Source organism: Rhopilema esculentum, chromosome 6 (genome assembly GCF_057945365.1).
Source record: "Rhopilema esculentum isolate cy_ngs chromosome 6, ASM5794536v1, whole genome shotgun sequence".
Classification (NCBI taxonomy): Eukaryota; Metazoa; Cnidaria; class Scyphozoa; order Rhizostomeae; family Rhizostomatidae; genus Rhopilema; species Rhopilema esculentum.
The window spans coordinates 5,672,163-5,692,521 of NC_142820.1; the positions used below are offsets into that span (position 1 = coordinate 5,672,163).

At 34.4% G+C, this 20,359-nt stretch overlaps 2 protein-coding genes across 3 annotated transcripts; one reads left to right on the top strand and one right to left on the bottom strand.

Annotated features, from left to right (window-relative positions):
* Positions 1 to 3: 3 nt before the first annotated feature.
* Positions 4 to 1,673, top strand: LOC135686666 (transmembrane protein 187). Of its 2 annotated transcripts, none has more exons than XM_065202945.2 (2): positions 4 to 109; positions 888 to 1,673. In XM_065202945.2, exon 2 carries the CDS (start codon positions 900 to 902, stop codon positions 1,671 to 1,673), a length of 774 nt encoding a protein of 257 aa, XP_065059017.1. In that variant the 5' UTR covers positions 4 to 109; positions 888 to 899. The 2 variants fall into 2 exon arrangements, with proteins under 2 accessions (XP_065059017.1, XP_065059018.1); XM_065202946.2 differs by having other exon boundaries at positions 8 to 142.
* LOC135686660 (guanylate cyclase soluble subunit beta-1) lies at positions 1,308 to 19,966 on the bottom strand. Its single transcript, XM_065202939.2, has 9 exons — positions 19,736 to 19,966; positions 11,304 to 11,377; positions 10,544 to 10,635; positions 9,077 to 9,997; positions 8,007 to 8,395; positions 7,759 to 7,899; positions 6,830 to 6,984; positions 5,862 to 5,972; positions 1,308 to 5,264 (listed from the first exon to the last, which is right to left on the bottom strand). Exons 1-9 carry the CDS (start codon positions 19,736 to 19,738, stop codon positions 5,252 to 5,254), a joined length of 1,899 nt encoding a protein of 632 aa, XP_065059011.2. The 5' UTR covers positions 19,739 to 19,966; the 3' UTR covers positions 1,308 to 5,251.
* Positions 19,967 to 20,359: the final 393 nt, after the last annotated feature.

Below are 20,359 nucleotides of genomic sequence, written 5' to 3' on the forward strand. Positions count from 1 at the left end.
ACAATTTGAAGATGTTGCTGTTGTTTTATGATCTTCTTGGAGTATTGGACTGGACACTGTACCTTCAACGTTTTAATCCTTCATTTTTTGAAAAGCTGTTCGTTTCAAGGTAACTTGACGCAAGATCTACATCATTATTAGAGTAGGTATTCATTTCTCGACATAAAGAGACGAGTGTCGTGTCATAGTCACAAGAAAGATGCTCGTGAAATAAACCGCTTACGCTTTCCAAACTTCATTAGGCCTAAATAATGTTTTACAAAGTTACTAGTAACTTTGTAAGTAAGGTAGTATACTAAATGTAAAAGTTCAAACATGGTCGCAATTTTGGAAATAGAGTGGGAAAAATTGTAAAAAAGTGAATTTTTGTATATGATAAATATGCTTTTTAGTTAGATTGGAGTTAAAATAACATAAGCTAAAATGATGCCATCACAGGGTTCAAGCTAGACACTAGAAAGTTTAGTTGTCCTTGTTATGTATGTATGTATTTAAGTAGCGGTATTATTCAATATTTGGGACTATTCACTTTGAATGAATTCTGTTGATAAGGAGAATTCTTTGATTCAACTTTTTTATTTTGTTTTTGCAAATTTATTGTAAGTATTTGATGGGAGAGAAAAGATCATACAATGTGCACCAGCTTGCAGATTATGGCAAATAATCATATGGTCAGTTTAGCACAACATGCTGCAATTAAAAATTGCTGTATTATTATTGCAATATTAGGAAAAAACTTCTCTATTCAATGCTTTGTAACTGGTGAAAGTAGGTTTGCATATAGAAAATTTGTCTAAAATGACAATGCATGTATGAGATCCCCCTATAAACTGCCATACTCTGCAGACTGAAATGAAATTGATTCCTGATAATTTTTTTCCATCTAGAGTCTAGTTAAAATGGCACAAGAGAACAGAAGTGTTCTACAAACCCTTGCATTTGGTCTTCTTTGTTGCATCGTTTTGGCCAGAAGTGACCTATTCAAGTCTGTTGTTGTTGAAGTTGGATTTCATCAATATGCAGAGTTTGTAGATCCGACAACAACCTTAAAGATGCCTTTTAATGCACTTGTTAATCTGGGATATATAGCTGTTGGCATCAGGTGGTTAAATTTTCCTCAAAGGAAAAAACTATCTCCTGAAATGATACACTATTTTGAAATGTTTGCAACAATGTCCATTTTTTATGGACCTGTACAATTCTTACGCATTATTAGTCAGAATCGTTTGTTTGCAATTTTGGACCAGTGGCTAACACTACCCATATTTATGTGGGCGTCTCTGTTTGGCCTTTTTTGCCTCAGCAGAAAGCCGCACTCTACAAGTGAAAACCTTCTTCTCTTGATGTCACTCAGCAGCTATGGGCTTGTTTTCCTTAGCAAAGTTGGATTTGAAATCGCTCTTGGTATTCACATCATTTTTGCAGTTTTGGTTGGTGTCACATGTCAGTGGAAGATTGGGACCAAACAGAGCTTACAGTATATGATCATTGCAATTCTATGTTGTCTTGGTTTTGTTGTTTTAAAGATTTATGACTTGGAACTGGGCAAGAAACATTGGGTTTTTAAACGTGTATCTGGTCATTTCCTTTCAAAAGTTTGTGACATTTTCCAAATTGATATGGTGGCAAGATTCTTTATGGAGCTTCTTCTGAATAAATCTAAAAGAATGTAGCTACACCACTACACCAGTATTGGGATCTTATTGTCTGTCTTGAAATGAGACAGAACTGACTGTGTATTGAAAATACAAAATTATGTACATATAATAAGTGTATTATCAATTTAAAAAAATATTGTTAAAACTGCATGTTGTGTCATTTTACCAGTCATCTACGATCTAGATTTAGTTACAAAAAGGGGAAACCTTTGAATCATTATCTTGAATATGTAGTGCTAAGTGTGGCAGATTTTTATGTATTCCATTTTGTTCAAAAGGCAAACCACAAAAATTAGCTACATTATTGATGAAAAACAAATGGATTAATGAAGTTGACCAGAATGATAATGTGGCTAACACTAAGCAGAGTAACCCACAACAATTGAATGTATCCAAAACTTACATTAATAAACATTACTGTGGCCCATTTTATCTATAACTGGCTTTTCAAAACATGAATTAGTTAAGTGTCTCGTCATTTTATCTGCCTAATTTATCCAAATCAGATTTGAAGGACATTAGTTAATGGAGGACATCAATTCAAAACCAGATTTGGAGGACACCAATTCAGGTGTGGTGCTAGCCGTTAATATGTTGTGTGGAAAAGATTTCAGGGGGCTTGCCCAGAAATTTCTAGATACCACGCCCTCTAAACTGCTTGAAACGCCTTTTTTTAAAGATATTGCAAAGTAACCATTATATTTTCATCCTTGGTTTGATTTTCAATCTATCATATAATCAAGACTTAATCTTTATATCATCAAGCTCTGTTTTTTCCACCAGATCACATTCTATACTGATTTGAAAAGGTCTTATTAGAATTTCATCAGACTAATGATAAATGCTTGAAGGTAATTATTGAAAGTCAAGAGAAAAGTCCAATTTACACCATTTTCTTGTCGATTTTGACTGGAATAAAAAATAGATCATTGAAAGACATTCCACCCCAGTCCACCCCATGGCACTGCCCCTGCCCTAACGTTTCAGACTCGTGATGTCAAGTTTAGTTTCAAAAATTAATTATATATGTACCAACAACTTCATAAGAAGCCCTTGGAACATCTTTTTATGTGTTCCAGAAAAAAAGATTTCTTGACAAAATCTAAAAAGCCAGCCATCTGCTTTTGACATTGTGATGACACTTTTGCTATTTACTTTTCCTGACAAAAATGTGAGTATTTCCACAAATAGCATATAATTTATGAATTTATTGCAAATCGTAAATTTAAACATCCTAAATTTATCTTTGTAAAGAGGTAAAATAGCTCTTTATTTTTCATGATGTTTTTATCCAAAAAATGCTGCTTGATTTCATACCAGTGTTTTCCCGATGCCAGACTGGTCTCATCAAAATGCTGTTCAACAATGCTCTAAAAGTAAACTTGGCTCCGGACAGTGGGAATTAATTTTTTTGGAAGGTACTAAGGACAATATTTTCCAAAAAATCTGGTGCTTTTAGAAGTTTCTAGCCTCCTGCCCCGTTTTCTGAATACGAACAAATTAAAACAAAACTCTTAAGACTCTTGGCTTCAAAGAGGCTATTTTTGGAGAAAAAAAGAGTTGGTCCTGAAAAGTGCCATGAAAATTTAAAAGATCTGGAATGGTAATGCTTTATCAACATTTGAAAATCAAACAGGCCATGCCAAATTGTTCCTCCACTGTAATGCCTCGTGTGGGATATAGAGTTCAAGGCCATGCATGCATCCTTTTCCCAATTTCCATTAATGATCTGCCACACTCAAGTTCAAAATTAGTCTTTTACTTATTTGCAGATGATACTTACATTTACTATGAATCTGAAAATCTGTACCTCCTTAAAAAAGTGGTAAACAAAGAACTGAAAAAAGTGAAAGTGTGGCTTGATGTAAAAAAACTTGCTCTGAATATAGATAAAACTAATTTTGTTATTTTTAAGTCACCTCAGCATTTTTGCCCTGTCACAGTTAGTATCAAAATTGGCAACCTTCCAATCAGAAAGACCTGTTATGTAAAATTTCTTGGTGTTCTTTTGGACGAAAATCTCTAATGGAAATACTTTCAAAAACGCTTAAAAGAACTTTAAAAAAAACTAGCTAGAACTTGTGGCATATTCTTCAAAATTAGATACTATTTACCAATTAACGTTTTGATTTGTCTTTTTATAATTCTTTATTTTCACCTTTCCTGCAGTATGGTATATTAGTTTGGGGCCTTACCTATGAGACTTATATTAATCCTGTGTTCTTGTTACAGAAGAGGGTTGTAAAGGCAATTTCATTTCAAAACTTTTCTTCTCCTTCCACTCCAATCTTTTCTGACTGGAAGATTTTAAAGCTGCATGATCTTTTTCAGCTAAAATTATTATGTTTTGTTTATGATTGTGTAAATAAAATTTCTCCCACTTGTTTTCATTCCTACTTTGAATTAATTGAATCTGCTCATTCATATCATACACGTCAAGCAACTAATAAAGATATTTTTCTAAATCAGAAAAATACCCTTCAATATAGTCTTAGGTCAGTTCGTTATTTTGGAGCAAAATGCTGGAATAATATTCCCTTGGAGATAAAAAGTTCAAAATTTGCTTGTAGTTTTCGTAGCAAACTTAAGACTTTTTTCTTTGAAAACAAATACTGTTCATGAAAAGCCCCCATTCAGTCCAAAGTTAGATGCAAAAATTGTTCAAAGAAATTTTGAAAGAATTAGCTAATCAGTTATAAATAAATAGGGGGTGCCCTCTCCTCGATTAGCCTAGCTACTGAGAGAGCCCCTCCTTAAGAAGTTCCCCTACATACAATTCCTTTGTCTTCTTGGTGTAATACTATATATTGTTTCTTTTAGGTTTCTTGTGTAGTATTTATCTTTGTATTAATTATTTAAGCATGCTATATTTAATTGTATATAAATTTTCTCTTTTTTGGATTGTATGTAGTAGAATTTCAAAATTCTCTGAAACTGAAACTGAGTCAAAATATTTATTTGAAAATTCAAAGTGCCATTATCAAGTTTAAATAACCATGTCTAAATTACAGGGCAAGCAAGGAAACCGTCTACATTAAGAAAATCAACAAATTTTGAAAGTGCATCGTTTTCAAAGATGTTTCCACTGGAGTGATGCTCATAGACAGTTAAATGGTCTAGAAATAAAGCAGTTTAGATATAATTTGAAAACACATGACTGATACCGGTAATTTCCTTTTTCTCTATTTATTTACAAAAAGGAACTAACCACTTTTAGTAAATGTACACACTGTTTTTTAATTGTGCACGGCAAATATCTCCTTGGTTCTAAATTAACTTGTTACGATTCTACTACAAGGAAAATTAGTTGATATACACACCTAACTTCAAAATAAAAAAATTAAGTAGACAATAGCCTAACCTTTGATAAGCTACATGTATATATATAACCTATGTACAACTTCTCTGCTCAATGCAAATAAATAACAAATAAATAAATGAATAAATATTTCTATTGTCTTTAGCTAGGTTATTAACCTAAATCTGCTTTCTATGACATTTTAAAATCAAGTAATTTACTTAAGACATTTTATGTCTCTATTTTACACCAACCTTTACTTGAACAATTTCTAACACACTATTGCTTTTTGTTGCTATTCTTCACTCCTAGAAAACCAAAAGGTAGCAAATGACACATTTCAAACAAATCAAATATAGCAATGTCAATTTGACAAAGTCATATCAGTTTTATATTGTAAAATCAATTACAAAACAGGAAAATCTTCTAGAGAAGTGATGGTGATTCAAGTTGCTATGTCAAATGAAGAACTAGGATGTCGTTGAAAATGTTGATGAAAATATTATTTTGTGTTTAATTAAATTACATACTCCCCCAAACAGTCTTAAATGTTGTGCTAAATATATTCCCTACATTTTGACAGCTTGTTACTGAGTTTCCAAAGCAATTCGAATATCAAGTGAGAATAGAATTTGAAATATCGACTCGACATCGTTGTGAACAGACAATAGTCAAATTGCAAAGTTTTATTTCATCCAAAAATCTTCTCCTGCATCGCAAATATAGCAATAATTAACTAATTAACTAAACTTTTATGAAATATCCAGCAACTGAGAATTAATGTTAGGGCACTTGGTTTATCAAAAAAATTTATGCGGATAAAATGTCTGCAATTGGCGCTCAAAGTAATAGAAAAGGCAAATAATATAAGTAGGATAGAAGGTTAAGAAATTCCATGTATTTACTTTCGTTTTCTTGAGAGCAAGTAGCACATCATGGGCTCCTTTTTTCCTTTCATGCTCACTAAGCCTCTTGGTTCCAGTATCCATGATTTGTCTTGGTTCTTGATTAAACATCTAAGATGCAAAAAGCGCAAGTAATATTACAAGCAGCAGTTTTTTGTCACGGATCTTTTCATAGGCAACCAGAACTTAAAGCAAAGGAACGTTACGATGAATCGTCTTGGAAAGTCAGTTGCACCGAAAATATGCGGTGCAATTAACGTATTTTGATGAAATGATTGCATCAACCAATTAAAGCCATCACATTATAGGTTGATTTCCTCTCTTTCAGACTTCTACACAATATTTCAACATCATCAAATTTGTTATATCCTGTAAGGTTTCTATAAAAACGTTTCTCTTATTTAATCTAATTCTATTCGTAGTCTGGTAGATACTTTCAAATGATAACTTGCAAAATGACATTGCTGGCCAAGGACGTTCCTCATTTTTGAAAATGTCGAGATTAGCTGTAGATCTAATGAATCTTACAATTAACGAAGAATAATCGCAATGATATATCAATGCTAAAAGGACTAAAAAACGCATACAAAAAGGTCGAAACATGCTATAAATAGAGAGCCTTTGCTGGAGTTCCTGCATGCATATCTACAAATATTCTAAAAAAAGTTTGACTACAATATGCTTCAATACAATTTGTTCCTTAAAGTGTAAATTAGACAGATTTTTTTGCATATATCCTAGTTAGCATTTACTACTTTTTATTAGACTTATCATTCGTTACCATTTTATTCATATGTAGACTTGCATTCATCATTTGTTGCAATTTTATTAGTATGCTTAGAGTTACACGTTTGTTGAATTTCAAATAAGAAATCAAATGAATATACATTTCACAGCAACAAACTTTAACCTAACGTAACAAAGCAAAGAAACAATAAACCTGCAAAGCTCTACCGTACATTTCCTACCTATAAGCATATTCTGAGACGTTTATCTTGCCCTTGACGCCGGTCGTTTCACATCTACTTGTCAAATTAACGGTATTCCCAAACAAGCAGTAGCGAGGCATCTTTTGGCCGACCACCCCAGCAACAACCTCTCCTGAATGAACACCGATTGTTACCTATGGATAAGCAGATTTTCAAATTCATATGATTTAAACACTTTTTGAAAAAATACAATGCAAATTGATGTCTAAGTGTAATAAAATGTTAACGAAAAAAGACCGTTCCAAGGAAACTAATGTGTTGGCAGCCAGAGACACCAGGTCCTGAAAAATACATATACACTGTTGCCTCATCCAAATGCAATTGATTGACTGTGCAACTAACTGATAGATAATTCAAAAAAGGAAGAGCACCTAGAGTCTGTAGTTTAAGTACAAGTTGATAGACTCGTTGGATTTAGCGTCGTTTAAGGTTGAACAAGTCCTCAAAATCTTTTCACAAAGCTGCTTTGCCCATGCTTGAAAATAAAACCAAGGGTTTACTTAGAAACAAGGAAAGTGTCCACCGTTCCCCTAGCCTATGAGAATAAAAATCAAGCCTGGTCTGGTTGCCGTAAATGAAATATTCCGCTTTCGATGACCTTCGTTACAGATGTGTGATTTGATGTTTCTCAACAAGTGTTGTTCTAAGGTGTAGCCTGTACCGAATAAAACCATTTTGGTTGCTGTGACGTAGGCATTTTAACTTGGTATCACCCCCAGACTAGTACTTTTCATCGCACTGCCATAGGATTAATGATTAGATATTGCGCCATTAGTTATTTGAAGACTCAAAACCCATAGCCTGACTAAAGGCAAACTTCTAGAAAGGAAACAGTACTTAATTCCGTAACGTAACGAAATCCTTACTTTCTAAACTATTTAAATTTTGGCAAAAAATCGTTTATATACCTCAACGTTTCTACCGTTAATAACAATGCCCTTTGCAATTTCGTGCATGTCCAGGCACAAATTGGCAATATTGTGCGCGTGTCTTTCACATTTTAAAGGCAATCCACTCACTGCCATGTACTTATCGCCAACAGTTTCCACCTAAAAAATAGTATTACAATTATTATTGTTTCTTTCATCATAAAACGGTAACGACAAACGAGACAAAAAAGCTGATTAATCAGAAATCTTTGATGCACTAAAAATACCTTGAAAACCTCTGGATTCTTTTCAGAAACCTCATCGAATTGAACATAAATTTGATTTAGTAATTCGACGATTTCCATCGGTTCTTTTGTGTTATTACAAAACACAGAGAAGTCCACAATACCACTCATCATGACTGTAACAAGCTCATACTTCTTCGCTGCAACCGGCTTCTTGGCACGTAGGTCATTTGCCACAGGTGGTGGAAGAATGCTATACAGAAGGCGATCCGCTAATTTCTTCTCGTATTCAAGTTCCCTTGAGGTTTGTTGTAAGATGTCTGTCACTAATTCGAGGTTTTTCTTGAGTTTGTGCTCAGCACTGTGTTGCTGGGATATGAGTATGAGGTCTCTTGTGGCATCATGTATAGGAATATCACTTAGGTACATTCCTTTAAAGTTAAGATAAAAACAACAGTTAGATAGATGCCGGCAAGCAATTTGGATAGATTCAATGTCAACGTAGAGAAGACGAAATGATAAACTTTCGACAAAATGTAAAGAAATTATTAACTTTTTTAAAGTGTGGCATTGAGGCTTTCTGGTTTTTGATAAACTTGGGGAAACGAGGATCTTTATGAATCTCATTTATAACGGTCATTGAACAGGAAACTAGGCTATTTATGACTGCTATTTAATTCAAGATTGAAGCCATTGTGTTCATTTAGAATTTTGTTGAAGATAATTACATGTGCAAAAGTTACATGTGATTGTTACAGTATTTAGTCAATAATGATGCAATGGTTTGAGAAAGACAACAATTCTTGTAGATATTTATTTCAAGAGTCTAATTCCAAAAATTCAGCTTGCAAGTTCTTGAAAATCCAGGCTCTTGTATGCGAGGTTCACAGCAAACGGACATAAACATACAAAGAGGATGTATGATTTAACGTTATTAGCAGGGTCAGTTTCGTATCTTCTCAAAATCTTTTCAATTTTCGTAGAAGCTTCATATATCGAATCCTTAATTTTAGGATTCATGTGGCTAAGAACAACGAAACTTTGTAAGGAAATAAATTTTAGTTCTGATATCGGGCTTGCTAGGGTATAAGATAACATTTGGTGTTATGTACCTTTTTCATCTAAGCTGTCCAAGCTTAGAATTCTTGGAGAGCATAAAAAGAGTATGGTATCAGACTCCGGCAGAAAAACCATCTGACCCTTCAGTCTAAGGGCTTTATCTTCTCCAAGCACATTTTCAGTGAGCGAATCATCGTCATTTTCTTCACTTGAAGACTTCTCGCTAGAGTCTTCAGAATCAAGAGACTTGCCATCCTCTTGCAACGAAGGCCTCTTCATCCAGCCCTCTCGTGTTTTGACGATGAATACTGCATTTTCGCGCGAAAGTATATTGTTGAACGTCACTGGTATGTGAGGACGTACAAGGCTAAAGACAATAGGGAACTTTGAAACTCCCGGAACAAGATCTGGCACGACCTTGACGAGAGAGACCCCTGCCTGGCATATAACTAGATCACGATCAAATATGACGTGAAATGGAAATGCTTGACAAAATGTTACCGGATCAATGACTGACTCCAGTTCAGTTTCACTGTCAATTGTAAGACTTCCTTTATCTTCCGTAAGTCGATTGAAACGATAGCAATCATCGCCAATTGATGAAGTTTGAATGATAAGGAACTCTATATAATCAGAATCATTGTTATTTCTTTTTGGCTTTAGCTGAACATCAATATCAAATAGAATACGAGCAGCTGCTTTGGCTGCACCAATCACGAAATGGGTAAGACCAGCTCTCTCTGACGTGTATCGAAGGACCAAAGAATTCTCTTCAGGGCCGTCTAACACCCGAAAAGAGGGTGGGCGCATTCCAGGATACCTTGTAGCGAGGTGATCGTGGAGACTGTCTAAACTACAGAAGAAGCTGCGCATATCTCTTGCAATGTTCCTCAGAATTCTGTCATAGCCGGAACTTAAGCAGAATTTGAAGAAGCTTTCGCCAAAATGCTCCAAAAGAACTTGCTTCTCCAACCCTGCAGTGAATAAATGATTTACAACACATTAACTTGACACGACGACAGAACATCGCTTTCAAATTGCGTCTGGTATGAAGCTATAAATGCCTTCAGATAATTTAAAGGACACTGATACGGATGTAAATTTGTAAAAAGACCAAATTGGCACAATTTGCAAGAACTTTAAAAAATTGACAATTTAAAGGTGAAAGTAACACTTCCCCAGAAAAAAACCTTGTACAAGCAACCCAAAATGCTTTCTCAAGTCTTGACGCTCGCAAATTGCAGATCCTTTAAGCGGAGGAAACGAGGAAAACTATTTGGCCTAAAAGTTAGACTCTTCTACATTCCACATTCATTCGAGACATTCACATAGCTTTGTAAGGGTTGCACAAGCTTTCAAGAAATCTAGTGGAGAGTTTTACTAAAAAATTGCAAACAAATCAACTAGGAAAACCACATGGAAGATTCATTCGCAAGAAATTTGAAACATTGTACAGGTTGTTTGAGTCACGTAAATCGAGATTAAAACATATAATCAAACAATATTTTTATAAATATTACCCAAAGTTTCGGCAGCCGAATCAACTAATGCAAAGAAGTTCTCGTCATCATAAATATATCTCTCTTGGATTTCATCAGAATGTGCAGCTTGCCTTAAAGAAAAAGGACAAAATCCTTAAAATACCATCAAGGATACCGTTTAAATGTTTAAGACAAAGGATAGCCTAAGTAAATTTTATAACAGAAATGATATCTCTTTTGGTGTAACTCTTCTATAACCGTATTAGAATCTATAGCTTCAAATCGCATTCTTGGATTCGAAACTGAGTGGCTTATGGTTTTATTTGAAATTATTATCTGGTTAGTTGAATCTCTCCAGTAGGTCAATTGCTGTAGGTCAAGAATTATTATAATAAAGTTGTGGCACATCAAGTTACAAGAGAACAACTTCAGTATAAATGAGTCTGCCTAGATTCTTTGCTCACGAAAGTATTATTCGAAAGCTCAATGACACAAAAGCACAGAAAACCAAAAACGTTGACATAAAACATTTAGCAGAATATGAAATGCCCTTTCATCCTGCTTTAAGAAGCTGCGAAAAAGTTGCGAGGAATGAAAGAAAAAACGCACACATTTTTCATAATTTCAAGTCCACTTAAGTTCCAAGTTGGATGGAGAAATTCGTTATCGATAAGACTTGTGCGCTCTCAGACAGAAGGACAATCTTTAAAGGGATGAAGGAGTATGATCCCATGACGTAGGAGCTGAATATGACACTGCCACCCTACAGTATAATTTCATGCGAATAATTCATGCTTACTGGACACGCTGCCAAGTCTCCTCACCAAATCTCTGAACAATGAGTACTTCAAGGGACTTGATAACAAAGCCATACTGAAAAAGAAAAATGTGTAAGATTTTCTCAAATTTTAAAAAACGCAAAGAAATTTTAATGCAGTTTCTGTCAACTCCTAACCTTTTGCCAAGACGGAAAGGTCAATTCGATGGAAAATTGACAAACAAAATAAGCCTGTTTCGACATTGTAATTTTTCGCAGTTTATATATCATGTCAAAGTGCTGCAGGTTATATATTTCTTTCTGCATCTCTTCATGAAGAGTCATTGCAATCGATTTTTTTGGTCTTAAAGCAGTAAATATTGCTGATTCTACTTTTTACTCGTTTTTTCTCAGTAACCTCTAACGCAAGGTGACCTCCTTCAGTTTCTCTAAAAAATAGCCTATCAACTCAGATATTCAGCCAAACAGGTTGATTCCTTACAGCCTGATAAAATCCAATAATCTGTTTGTCGATGTTCAGATTGTCTACATGACAATAAGTATTTCCAGTCTATGTGACTGTGCAAACTATATCCAGGCTCCAACGTAAACTGTTTTATAATGATCACATCTTTCATGTTTACCCAATACTCTTTCATGCAAAACCAACTGGTCTACCTGTTAACCAGAGCCCATAAAACATCGCGGTCAACGACCGCCAGGGAGACTAAAAAATTAATAGAGCCAGGTCCCTTTCTTTTGTATTATTCTGTAGAGACTCTTCTTAGTTAACGATTTTGCAAGGAGTGGCTGTAAATTTAGTCAGTCGCTATTGTGTTTTATCATATTTGTCACGTTTTATCTGTTACTTCCACCGAGTTGCTGCTCTTGTCAATTCTTTGTTGTATCGTTTTAAATTCATTGGTTAAATTTTTTTCCAGAAAATTGTTTTATTCCCTAATTGCCATATGGACCAGTGACACACCCACCCATCACTCCATCCAATCTGCCAGTGAAACACTACCCCCTTACAACCGTGGTACTTCCCCATATAATTGAAATATAAGCAATCTCAAAGGGTAGCAAGTAAGATGACTGACTACGAAGCCAACATACAATCTAAATGGAATAAAAAGCAATCGTTGAAAACCTTATTCTATTAAAAATGATTCTGTCTATCACATTGAAGCTTATTTATCTTTCAATCAACTCGTCCTTCAACTCGTTCGTTCAAATCCTAATAGTGTATTGAAATATAATCTACAGGCAAGATGATTTACCACGTAATCAAGTCTTAAATCATATACCCTAATTGTAATCATATCTTATCTTAAACTAAGTGTGATTTACTGGCATCCCATACACAAATTGTCAACGGTATGCAATGCTACACTAAATAGTGTTAGGCTAGGCACAATGAGATGCATCGAAGTTCTGCAGATTGCACTGTCAATTGAGCTGTCTCACTATACATAAAGTATGTGCATCGTACACGCAGTGGTATACACGATGCAGTGCTTTGCAATTATTTCACTTTAATATGCAGTGGCTTTTTCCGAATTCAATTTTTGTATTGCAGAGCGTACTTCTGGCTAGTAGACTTTTCTAACTAATAATCTTAAGAGGCGCATTGACAATAAAATTTCAAAGTTTCCAATATCCCTGTGCAGAGCTGAGGTTGATATGGGGCTAGAAATTGTATTATTGACAATACTACTTTGCATAAGCTGTTGTGCATTATGGTGACATGACATCTGCAATTGGCAAAGCTGTCTAGTATAAATACATTATTAAAGGCTCAAATTTGCTGAAGTCTTGATCTCTTTAGAATGATTAGCCTTTGCATATTACAATGTGCCGTAAATATGTACGATGTAGAAAATCAGCGGTTTTGCACCTTTCTAAATACAGCTGCGCTTTGCAACTTCTTCTTTACTCTTCTCTAATTGCGTAGAATCCGTGCTAGTTTGCCACAGGCAGCTGATTAAAACACTGTGCAATCCTTAATCAGAGCAACTGGGTACGGGTCGTTTTCTTACAGCATTAATCGTTTGAAGATGAAGCGACGCCCCTGTCTTTAAGTTTCATTTGTCCGACTGTAGAGAGGTTGTGCAACTCGCTAACCTCCGAAAGCAGAAGGAACTGATAATGCAACAACGACCTTGAAAATATGTTCAATAGAGATTTCCTGTAGCTAATGCAATCTATTTTTACGAAACATTTTCATTAATCACAGCCAAAAGTATTGAAAAACTGATGCTTCTAGCTTTTGTTTTTTTAAAACTTTAGCTGTTCTTTAGAAATATACTTTGATGTCAGATACTTGTTGGGGAGACGAGCCAGCATAGGTTCAAAAGTCCTTTGGCATCGCATTTTTGCATCATATGCACATGTGTCTTTAAATCATGACGTTTTTTCACAACAAATTACATAATATGTGGTAAGAATATTGTCTTTAATGGGTATACGTGAAGTAAATTCAGTAAAAGGGTATCCTGAGAAAAATTGGAATGAAACTCTGGATCTTTCCCAATCATACAATGACAATTTTCTAGATAAGTATATACTCAAAAACCCACATACAAGAACCTGTTGTTTTCTGTAAAAGGATGCAATGGCTCCTACATTTTCATTTAGCTTTTCTAATAATAAAGGTGCTAGATTTGCAAAAAAATCAGCCTGAGGATTCTCAATCTTCAGCTTCATTTTTATCAGCTTTTTACTGTGTTGCTGTTTTCTGAAGCATTACCCTTAATAAAAGGTGTATTTAGAACTTTATTGGCATTCCAGCTGTAAATCTGCATTCACTGATGTTGCGATACTACTATCGGTCGTTTAATAAATTTTGCATATCAATTTATGTTCATTTCGTACTTCTAATACCAAAGTGAATACAATAAAATTATATTGCTTCTAATCTGCTCTGTAATATATCGAAATTTTATATGTTAAAGTTTGTTTCTATCCGTTATGAGCCAATTTTGCAAAGACATTTCAAAGTTACGCGGCAGTTCCGAATGTTATAAACGAAATTTCTCACGTAAATTAATAAATTTTTGTTGTATTGAAGTTTAGAAATACCATTACCAAAAAATGAAGGATCAAATTTTAACTGTTGAAATTAATTTCGAAAGCCATGCAGTATAAGAAGACAAGGCTTCGCCTCGGCTATTAATTGCTTTTAAAACAGTACACAAGAACTCGATGAATAAGAAACAGGGTTTGTGATAGCCAAATTCTATGGAAACAAGTAGATTTTTCTGCTGAAATTTCATTCAAATAAGATTCCCAAGAGCCTGTATTGACACTCTCTTTTAAACAAAAACTGGGCTACTAACATCAATGAATAAAAGTTGCTTCTCTTAACTGTGCTAATGCTTTCAGGGACTGGATGAAGCACGTATCTATTTCGAAGGTCATCATGTTATGCATGTCTAAGCTAGGTGATGAGACTTTCTTCATATAGAAAATAAAACTATTAATCTCCAAGCTCTCAACATCTGCCCAATTCTTATTCTGGCCGTCTTTTTACAAAATAGATTCTTACAAAACAATGTGTAGTAGCTACCTGTAAAAGGACTGTACACAGAGATATGATGGACGCTTGAGAAAGCAGCATGACAAGAATAGGAACAATTCTGATAAAAAAGTTTCCAAAAATACCTCCCGAGGCTTAAAGCTTACAATACTCTGATAATTATCTTAGTTTTCAGCTATTTCAAACAGCGAGCGACGGCTGGAAACATGAGATTTTGCCTTTTTAGTTAGAACATTCAATTCAGTCTAACAGTGATGATTTATAAACAGATGGCTGCTTTCAACTTCACCACCGACTCTCTCTGCAAAGAAACTGATAGTCGAAGATTAGTCAGTTGGATGCAGTTTTTTCGGCTCTAGATCGCTCTTACTCGCTGCGCATGTCTTAGCTGCTGTGTTCGAATTAGACGTAAACTACAGCGAAACTAAAAAACTGCTTTTAAAACCATTGAATTATATGAATATGATTGATTCTCCCAATGTAGCGTCATAGAAAGGTGAAGTTAGGCTTGAAGATATTGCTTGCTGTTCTGCATGCCTTATAAACGATCTCATTGACACAAGAAACAGACCTCTGTGCTTAAGTTTTGCGAGAGTTTAGTGATTTCCGGACAAAAACAGGCTACTGCCCATATTTGTTAGATAACAAGATTTGGCAATGACAGATGTTTCTGTTCGCATTCAAATATCTTCTGTGGCAATCTGTGGAACTAGACCAGGTAGAAGATTCACATTTTCTGCCTATAACTCTTAAGCAATGTTGCAATAAAGATCCACTCAACGAAACTTCAATCCTGTTCAAGAATAACTGGAACACCACAATATTGACGCTATTGAGGGTTTAACATCCCCGCAGGTTATCAATGCTATCGCGCAATTACCCCCTACCCCATTACAATGTCGATTCCTTCATAAGAATTGTTAAAGTGCATATAACATGAAATTGGACACGTTTAGAGAAAGTCACACTTTTAATAAGCAAAATTTGTTGACTTCAATGATAAATATTGAGGTGATTTTTTTCTTGCAGAACCATCTAAATATTTAGGCTGGATATCCTATTTTCACGTTTTCGAAAGTGACAAAACGCGCGTTATCCGTGACGTCACAAAGTTTGCAAACACGGAAGCAGTTGGCGCTTAGAACACTAAGCAGAATGGTGTTCGCTATTAGAACTACCGTTAAAAAAATAGCCAAAAGGGGCAATTCTAAGTCAGGGTTCATATCAAAACTTTTTTTAGCGCAGCAAAATGTCCTTTTTTGCAAAGTTTCATACTGTTGTATCAAAGTACGACTAAAATACGATAATACCGTCTATTAAGGTCTGGGCAGTGTACTCAAGTTTTAAAAATAGAACAGGGGGGCAATTTTCAGATGGGGTTCTATATCCTATCTTTTTCAGCGTATCAAAGTGTCTTATATTGCAAAGTTTCGTGCTGTAGTACTAAAGTACGAATGAGATGCAATAACACCGTATTTAAAGGTTCTGGAGCTAAGTACCCCAGTCCAAAAATAGAAAAAAGGGGCAATATTCAGTTAGGTTCTTTATCCTATCTTTTGTACCTTATCAAACTGCCCTCTGTTGCAGAGTTTCGTGCTTTTGTACCTAATTTCAGAAAATATATTGTAATAACGCCGTTAGGGGCCTTGGGGAAAGAACCCCGGTCTAAAAATATCCAAAAGGGGCAATTTTCAGTTGGGTTCCATATCTTTCTTTTTCTGCGTATCAAACTACCTCTTTCTGCAAAATTTCATGCTGGTCTGGTATCACAATTTGCACAATTGTTTGACTGTCCTGAAGTGGTACGGAACCAACTGCACACCTTGCGACGTCACTGATTCTTATGCTTTGTCACTTGCACTCATTGTTTTTAAAACCCCCAAAACAAACCTTCCTGTGCAAAATTTCGAGTTAATTATCGTTTTATATTGCAAGAAAATGTAAAAGTCTAAATTTCTTTCAAAACAACTATGTGTGAAATTTCATTTCATATGTCTCCAAAAATAACTTGGAACACCGAGCAATTGGCAACGTATTTTTCTGTTGTTTCATTTCATTTTAATGCAACCCCAAACATAATTCAAATCAATCGCAGAATGTATCTCAATTTCTTTCTCTTTTACGTCGTCATATAAAAATTCACCATTGTTCTCAGGAAGAAAGGGGGAACGCTAAATTTGCTATTGAAAACTGACGTTAGTGTTCCAAAGCTTTGAGCAGTAGTTGTAGATTGTCACCGAAAATCATGAATATTGATATTAATCGACATTGTAATGGGCAAGGGGAGAAAACTTCAAAAACCATAAAGATTTTGCGTAGGTGTTCAAACAATTCTGGCAAGGACTGTGGCGTCCTAAGGCCACAAATGGAGAATATAAAGTAGCCCAGTTGGTCACCTAGCAACATGAAAAACGGGATCAAAATGAATCCTTAATTGTGACGAGATTTTCAAAAGCTTTGGACAGCACATTGATTAGAGCAATTTCTCTAATCATAAGCTAAGTGGCAATTTTTTTCTGGGCAGGTCTAAAGAATTACACAAAGCACTTAAGTAACCAAGGTATGGTCATAATCGTGACCAAGCAGAATCCAGCTAAGGATTTCTTTTAAGCTAAATTTTATCTGTTTTTCTTAATGTACTTTACGATCATTGTTTTTGGTAGCCATTTACAGATAAAGGGATTTTCTTTAATTATGAATGCAGGTGTTGAACAGGTCAAAGGGAACTTTCACTTGCAGCTGTTAGATTTCAACAAATAACAATTATTTGTAATTTCTTAAAATCCAATTCCCATGCTAGAAATGATTGAGAAATTGTCTATTTGCTCACTACTGATCAATACTTCTGTTCAACAAGACAGACAAAAAACTATAATTAGTGTATTTTTTAATCAAAATTCACAAAACATGATTTTGTAAGTTGCGTTATAGAGTATATCATACTCAAAACAAATAGTTGATGAAGTTAAAAATAATTTTGCAGAAGAGATGGTTTAGCCACAAACAACAAAAGAGATTTACAGACTTTTTCTAAATTTTTTGAAAAGCAAACAGAATATTTTTATATTTCTCACAAAGTAATGCTCATATTACTTTTGAAGGGTTTTTAAAGTTTGTTTAGCCCAATCAAGAAGCTCAACAGTGCAAAAAAATCAATAGGAGTTTAATTTTTGTGAACAGACAGCCCTGTATCAGAGTGTTTCATAATTATATTTTATTTCAAAGACTGACTTTTTCATATTTCACTTTTTCATGATTCACATCAAATATATTTTCAAAACATATAATGTGTTCTTGATCTAGCTTCACAAAAAATGTCTCTTTGCATAATTTCAAGTGATAAGTAAAAGCTCAAAATAGAGGAAGATGGAAAAATCTGGATTCAAACCAGTGGTTTTGCAAACTTACAAAATAAATTATAAATTATTAATCATTAATGAACGATTACAGTTTGTGCCCTTAACATCAAGTATGAAAATTTTTGCTTAAGTGCTAGATTTGAGAGAGGTGGATTGAAAAAAGCTTATAGAAAAAGGAGCTTTCCATTTCTTTTTGCAAACAAACCATTCATTCTGGGTGATTGGACAAATTGTCGCTTATAAAAAGTAAATCAGCACAGACCATTTTAGCTCAGTTCAGTTGCTAGTTTTCATTACCATTTTGAATTTATATACATTGATCTTCTGATGGTAATATATGAAAACTACTAGATCAACTATTTCTTTCAAATTCAACTGATTAATGAAGAATATGATACATTGATACAAAGAACTGAAAATAACTTTGTAACATTTGCCTTTAACCTACATGGACACTATCAATTTTAGCTCAAGTTCCTAAATACAAGGTGAACAATTCAAATTGAGAGATGCAAAAAACAATTAGTGGATTCATCTCACTGTTCATTTACAAGTAAATAAATCATCTATTTATGAGCTTTGTCCCTTTAATGACACAAGCTTGTAACAGATGATCACTCAAGCAACACATGGAAACCATATATTCAAGAGGAAAACTGGGTTATACATTTATCTGTTCTGGTAATAATGTTTCAGAAAATATGCATTGTTAAGTATCCCCTAAAAATTATAAGCAGTTGTTTAAGCTTACATGAACAGTTTTGAATAAGAACAGCTAGGAAAAGAATGTTCTGAAATGAACATAACTTGAAAATATTAAATATTAATGAACTAGATGAAAGAGTTGTCTTCTGAATGTGTGTTATTTTTTTGAAAGCAAGTAAAAACTATTATGATGAGATTGGAATTGAAAAAAATAAAATTAGCAATGCCTAATTTATAAATAAGATGGCAAATTGTAAAATGCCTGGACTTGCCAAAGCTTGAGCAAATTCAGGTTAGCAATTACAGTGGGAACTTGACCATAGATTACTTGCATACAGCAGAAATAGATCAACATGATATTTAATGCAAGGATATCGAATTCTTACGTAAGCAATATATAATTTTAAGAATGTCCTCAGAACTTACGATAATAATTGTTATAAGAGTTCGTGCATCAAGATAGCATCATGTCAACGTTATTTTGACCTCAATTAAAAAAACAAATAAAAGTAACACTACAACACAAATTTGATGTATAGAAAAAAATCAAACATTAAAAAAGCTTAGAATTCGCACAAAACATATTTCTGCACCTCTTATCTAAGCCACTAAGAAATTCTGCTCACCAGAAGTAACGTATCTCAATACCGATCAAATTTAGATTAAAATTGAAAACAAGAATAAATATTTATCTTGTAGCCTTTAACGTTTCGTGGATATACTAGCGTTTGAGATTATACATTGGATCTGAAAATGATATAAATATGAAACAGGTACATTAGGGTTAACGAAAAGATTCCCTCGTAAAATGCAAATCTTTGTTTTTGTTTTTGAAGCAACTCAAGCACAAAGATATCGCAGACGATACTTACCATGGCGCTGAGCTTAGTATTCACTCCTGCAAGAGGATATGTTCATAACTATTCTTAGATCAGTCCCTTCCCCTAACTGCAGCTCTGAAGATAGTTTCTTGTTAAATCAATTTGTATACCATCACTGAAAATATTCCACTGAAGAGATTTTCTCGTGTTTGAATTTTGCGCAGATGGCAAGCCAATGCGCAAAACACTGCGCACAACCCTGCTGAGGGACAACCTCGAATGTAACATTGGTTCGTCAGTGAAGGTAGGCTAATATCTATCCAGGAAAGATCCTTGGCAAATTCAAAGCTGGATAACGATAAATATAACCCACCTTTGATATGTTACAAGGCTTTGATATGGTACCTGGGACGTATATAGATTTTTAAAATTTTGTGCAAATGACCCATGGTCCAAACGATGAAGAATACCATCTTCAGTCTTGTTATTGAGCGAAGTGAGCGATTCTGAGGGCCAAGCCCACAGGCTACTGAAGAAGTAAAAGGGAACATTAGAACTTCGAAACGAATAAGCCTGTTTTTTATTCAAATTTTAAAAATTTACAATGTTCGTTACGTTTAACAATACCTATCTAATAATTACTGTACAACACAACATGTACGATACCATGGGGAG

Excerpts from the sequence above, each read along its gene's own strand:
- LOC135686666 (XM_065202945.2), top strand. The coding sequence starts at position 900 with ATGGCACAAGAGAACAGAAGTGTTCTACAAACCCTTGCATTTGGTCTT.
- LOC135686660 (XM_065202939.2), bottom strand. Across the intron at positions 8,396-9,076 it reads GGACAGCTTAGATGAAAAAG|GAATGTACCTAAGTGATATT; the intron begins GTACATAACACC and ends TTAACTTTAAAG. Across the intron at positions 5,973-6,829 it reads GTCTCAGAATATGCTTATAG|ATGTTTAATCAAGAACCAAG; the intron begins GTAGGAAATGTA and ends TTTGCATCTTAG.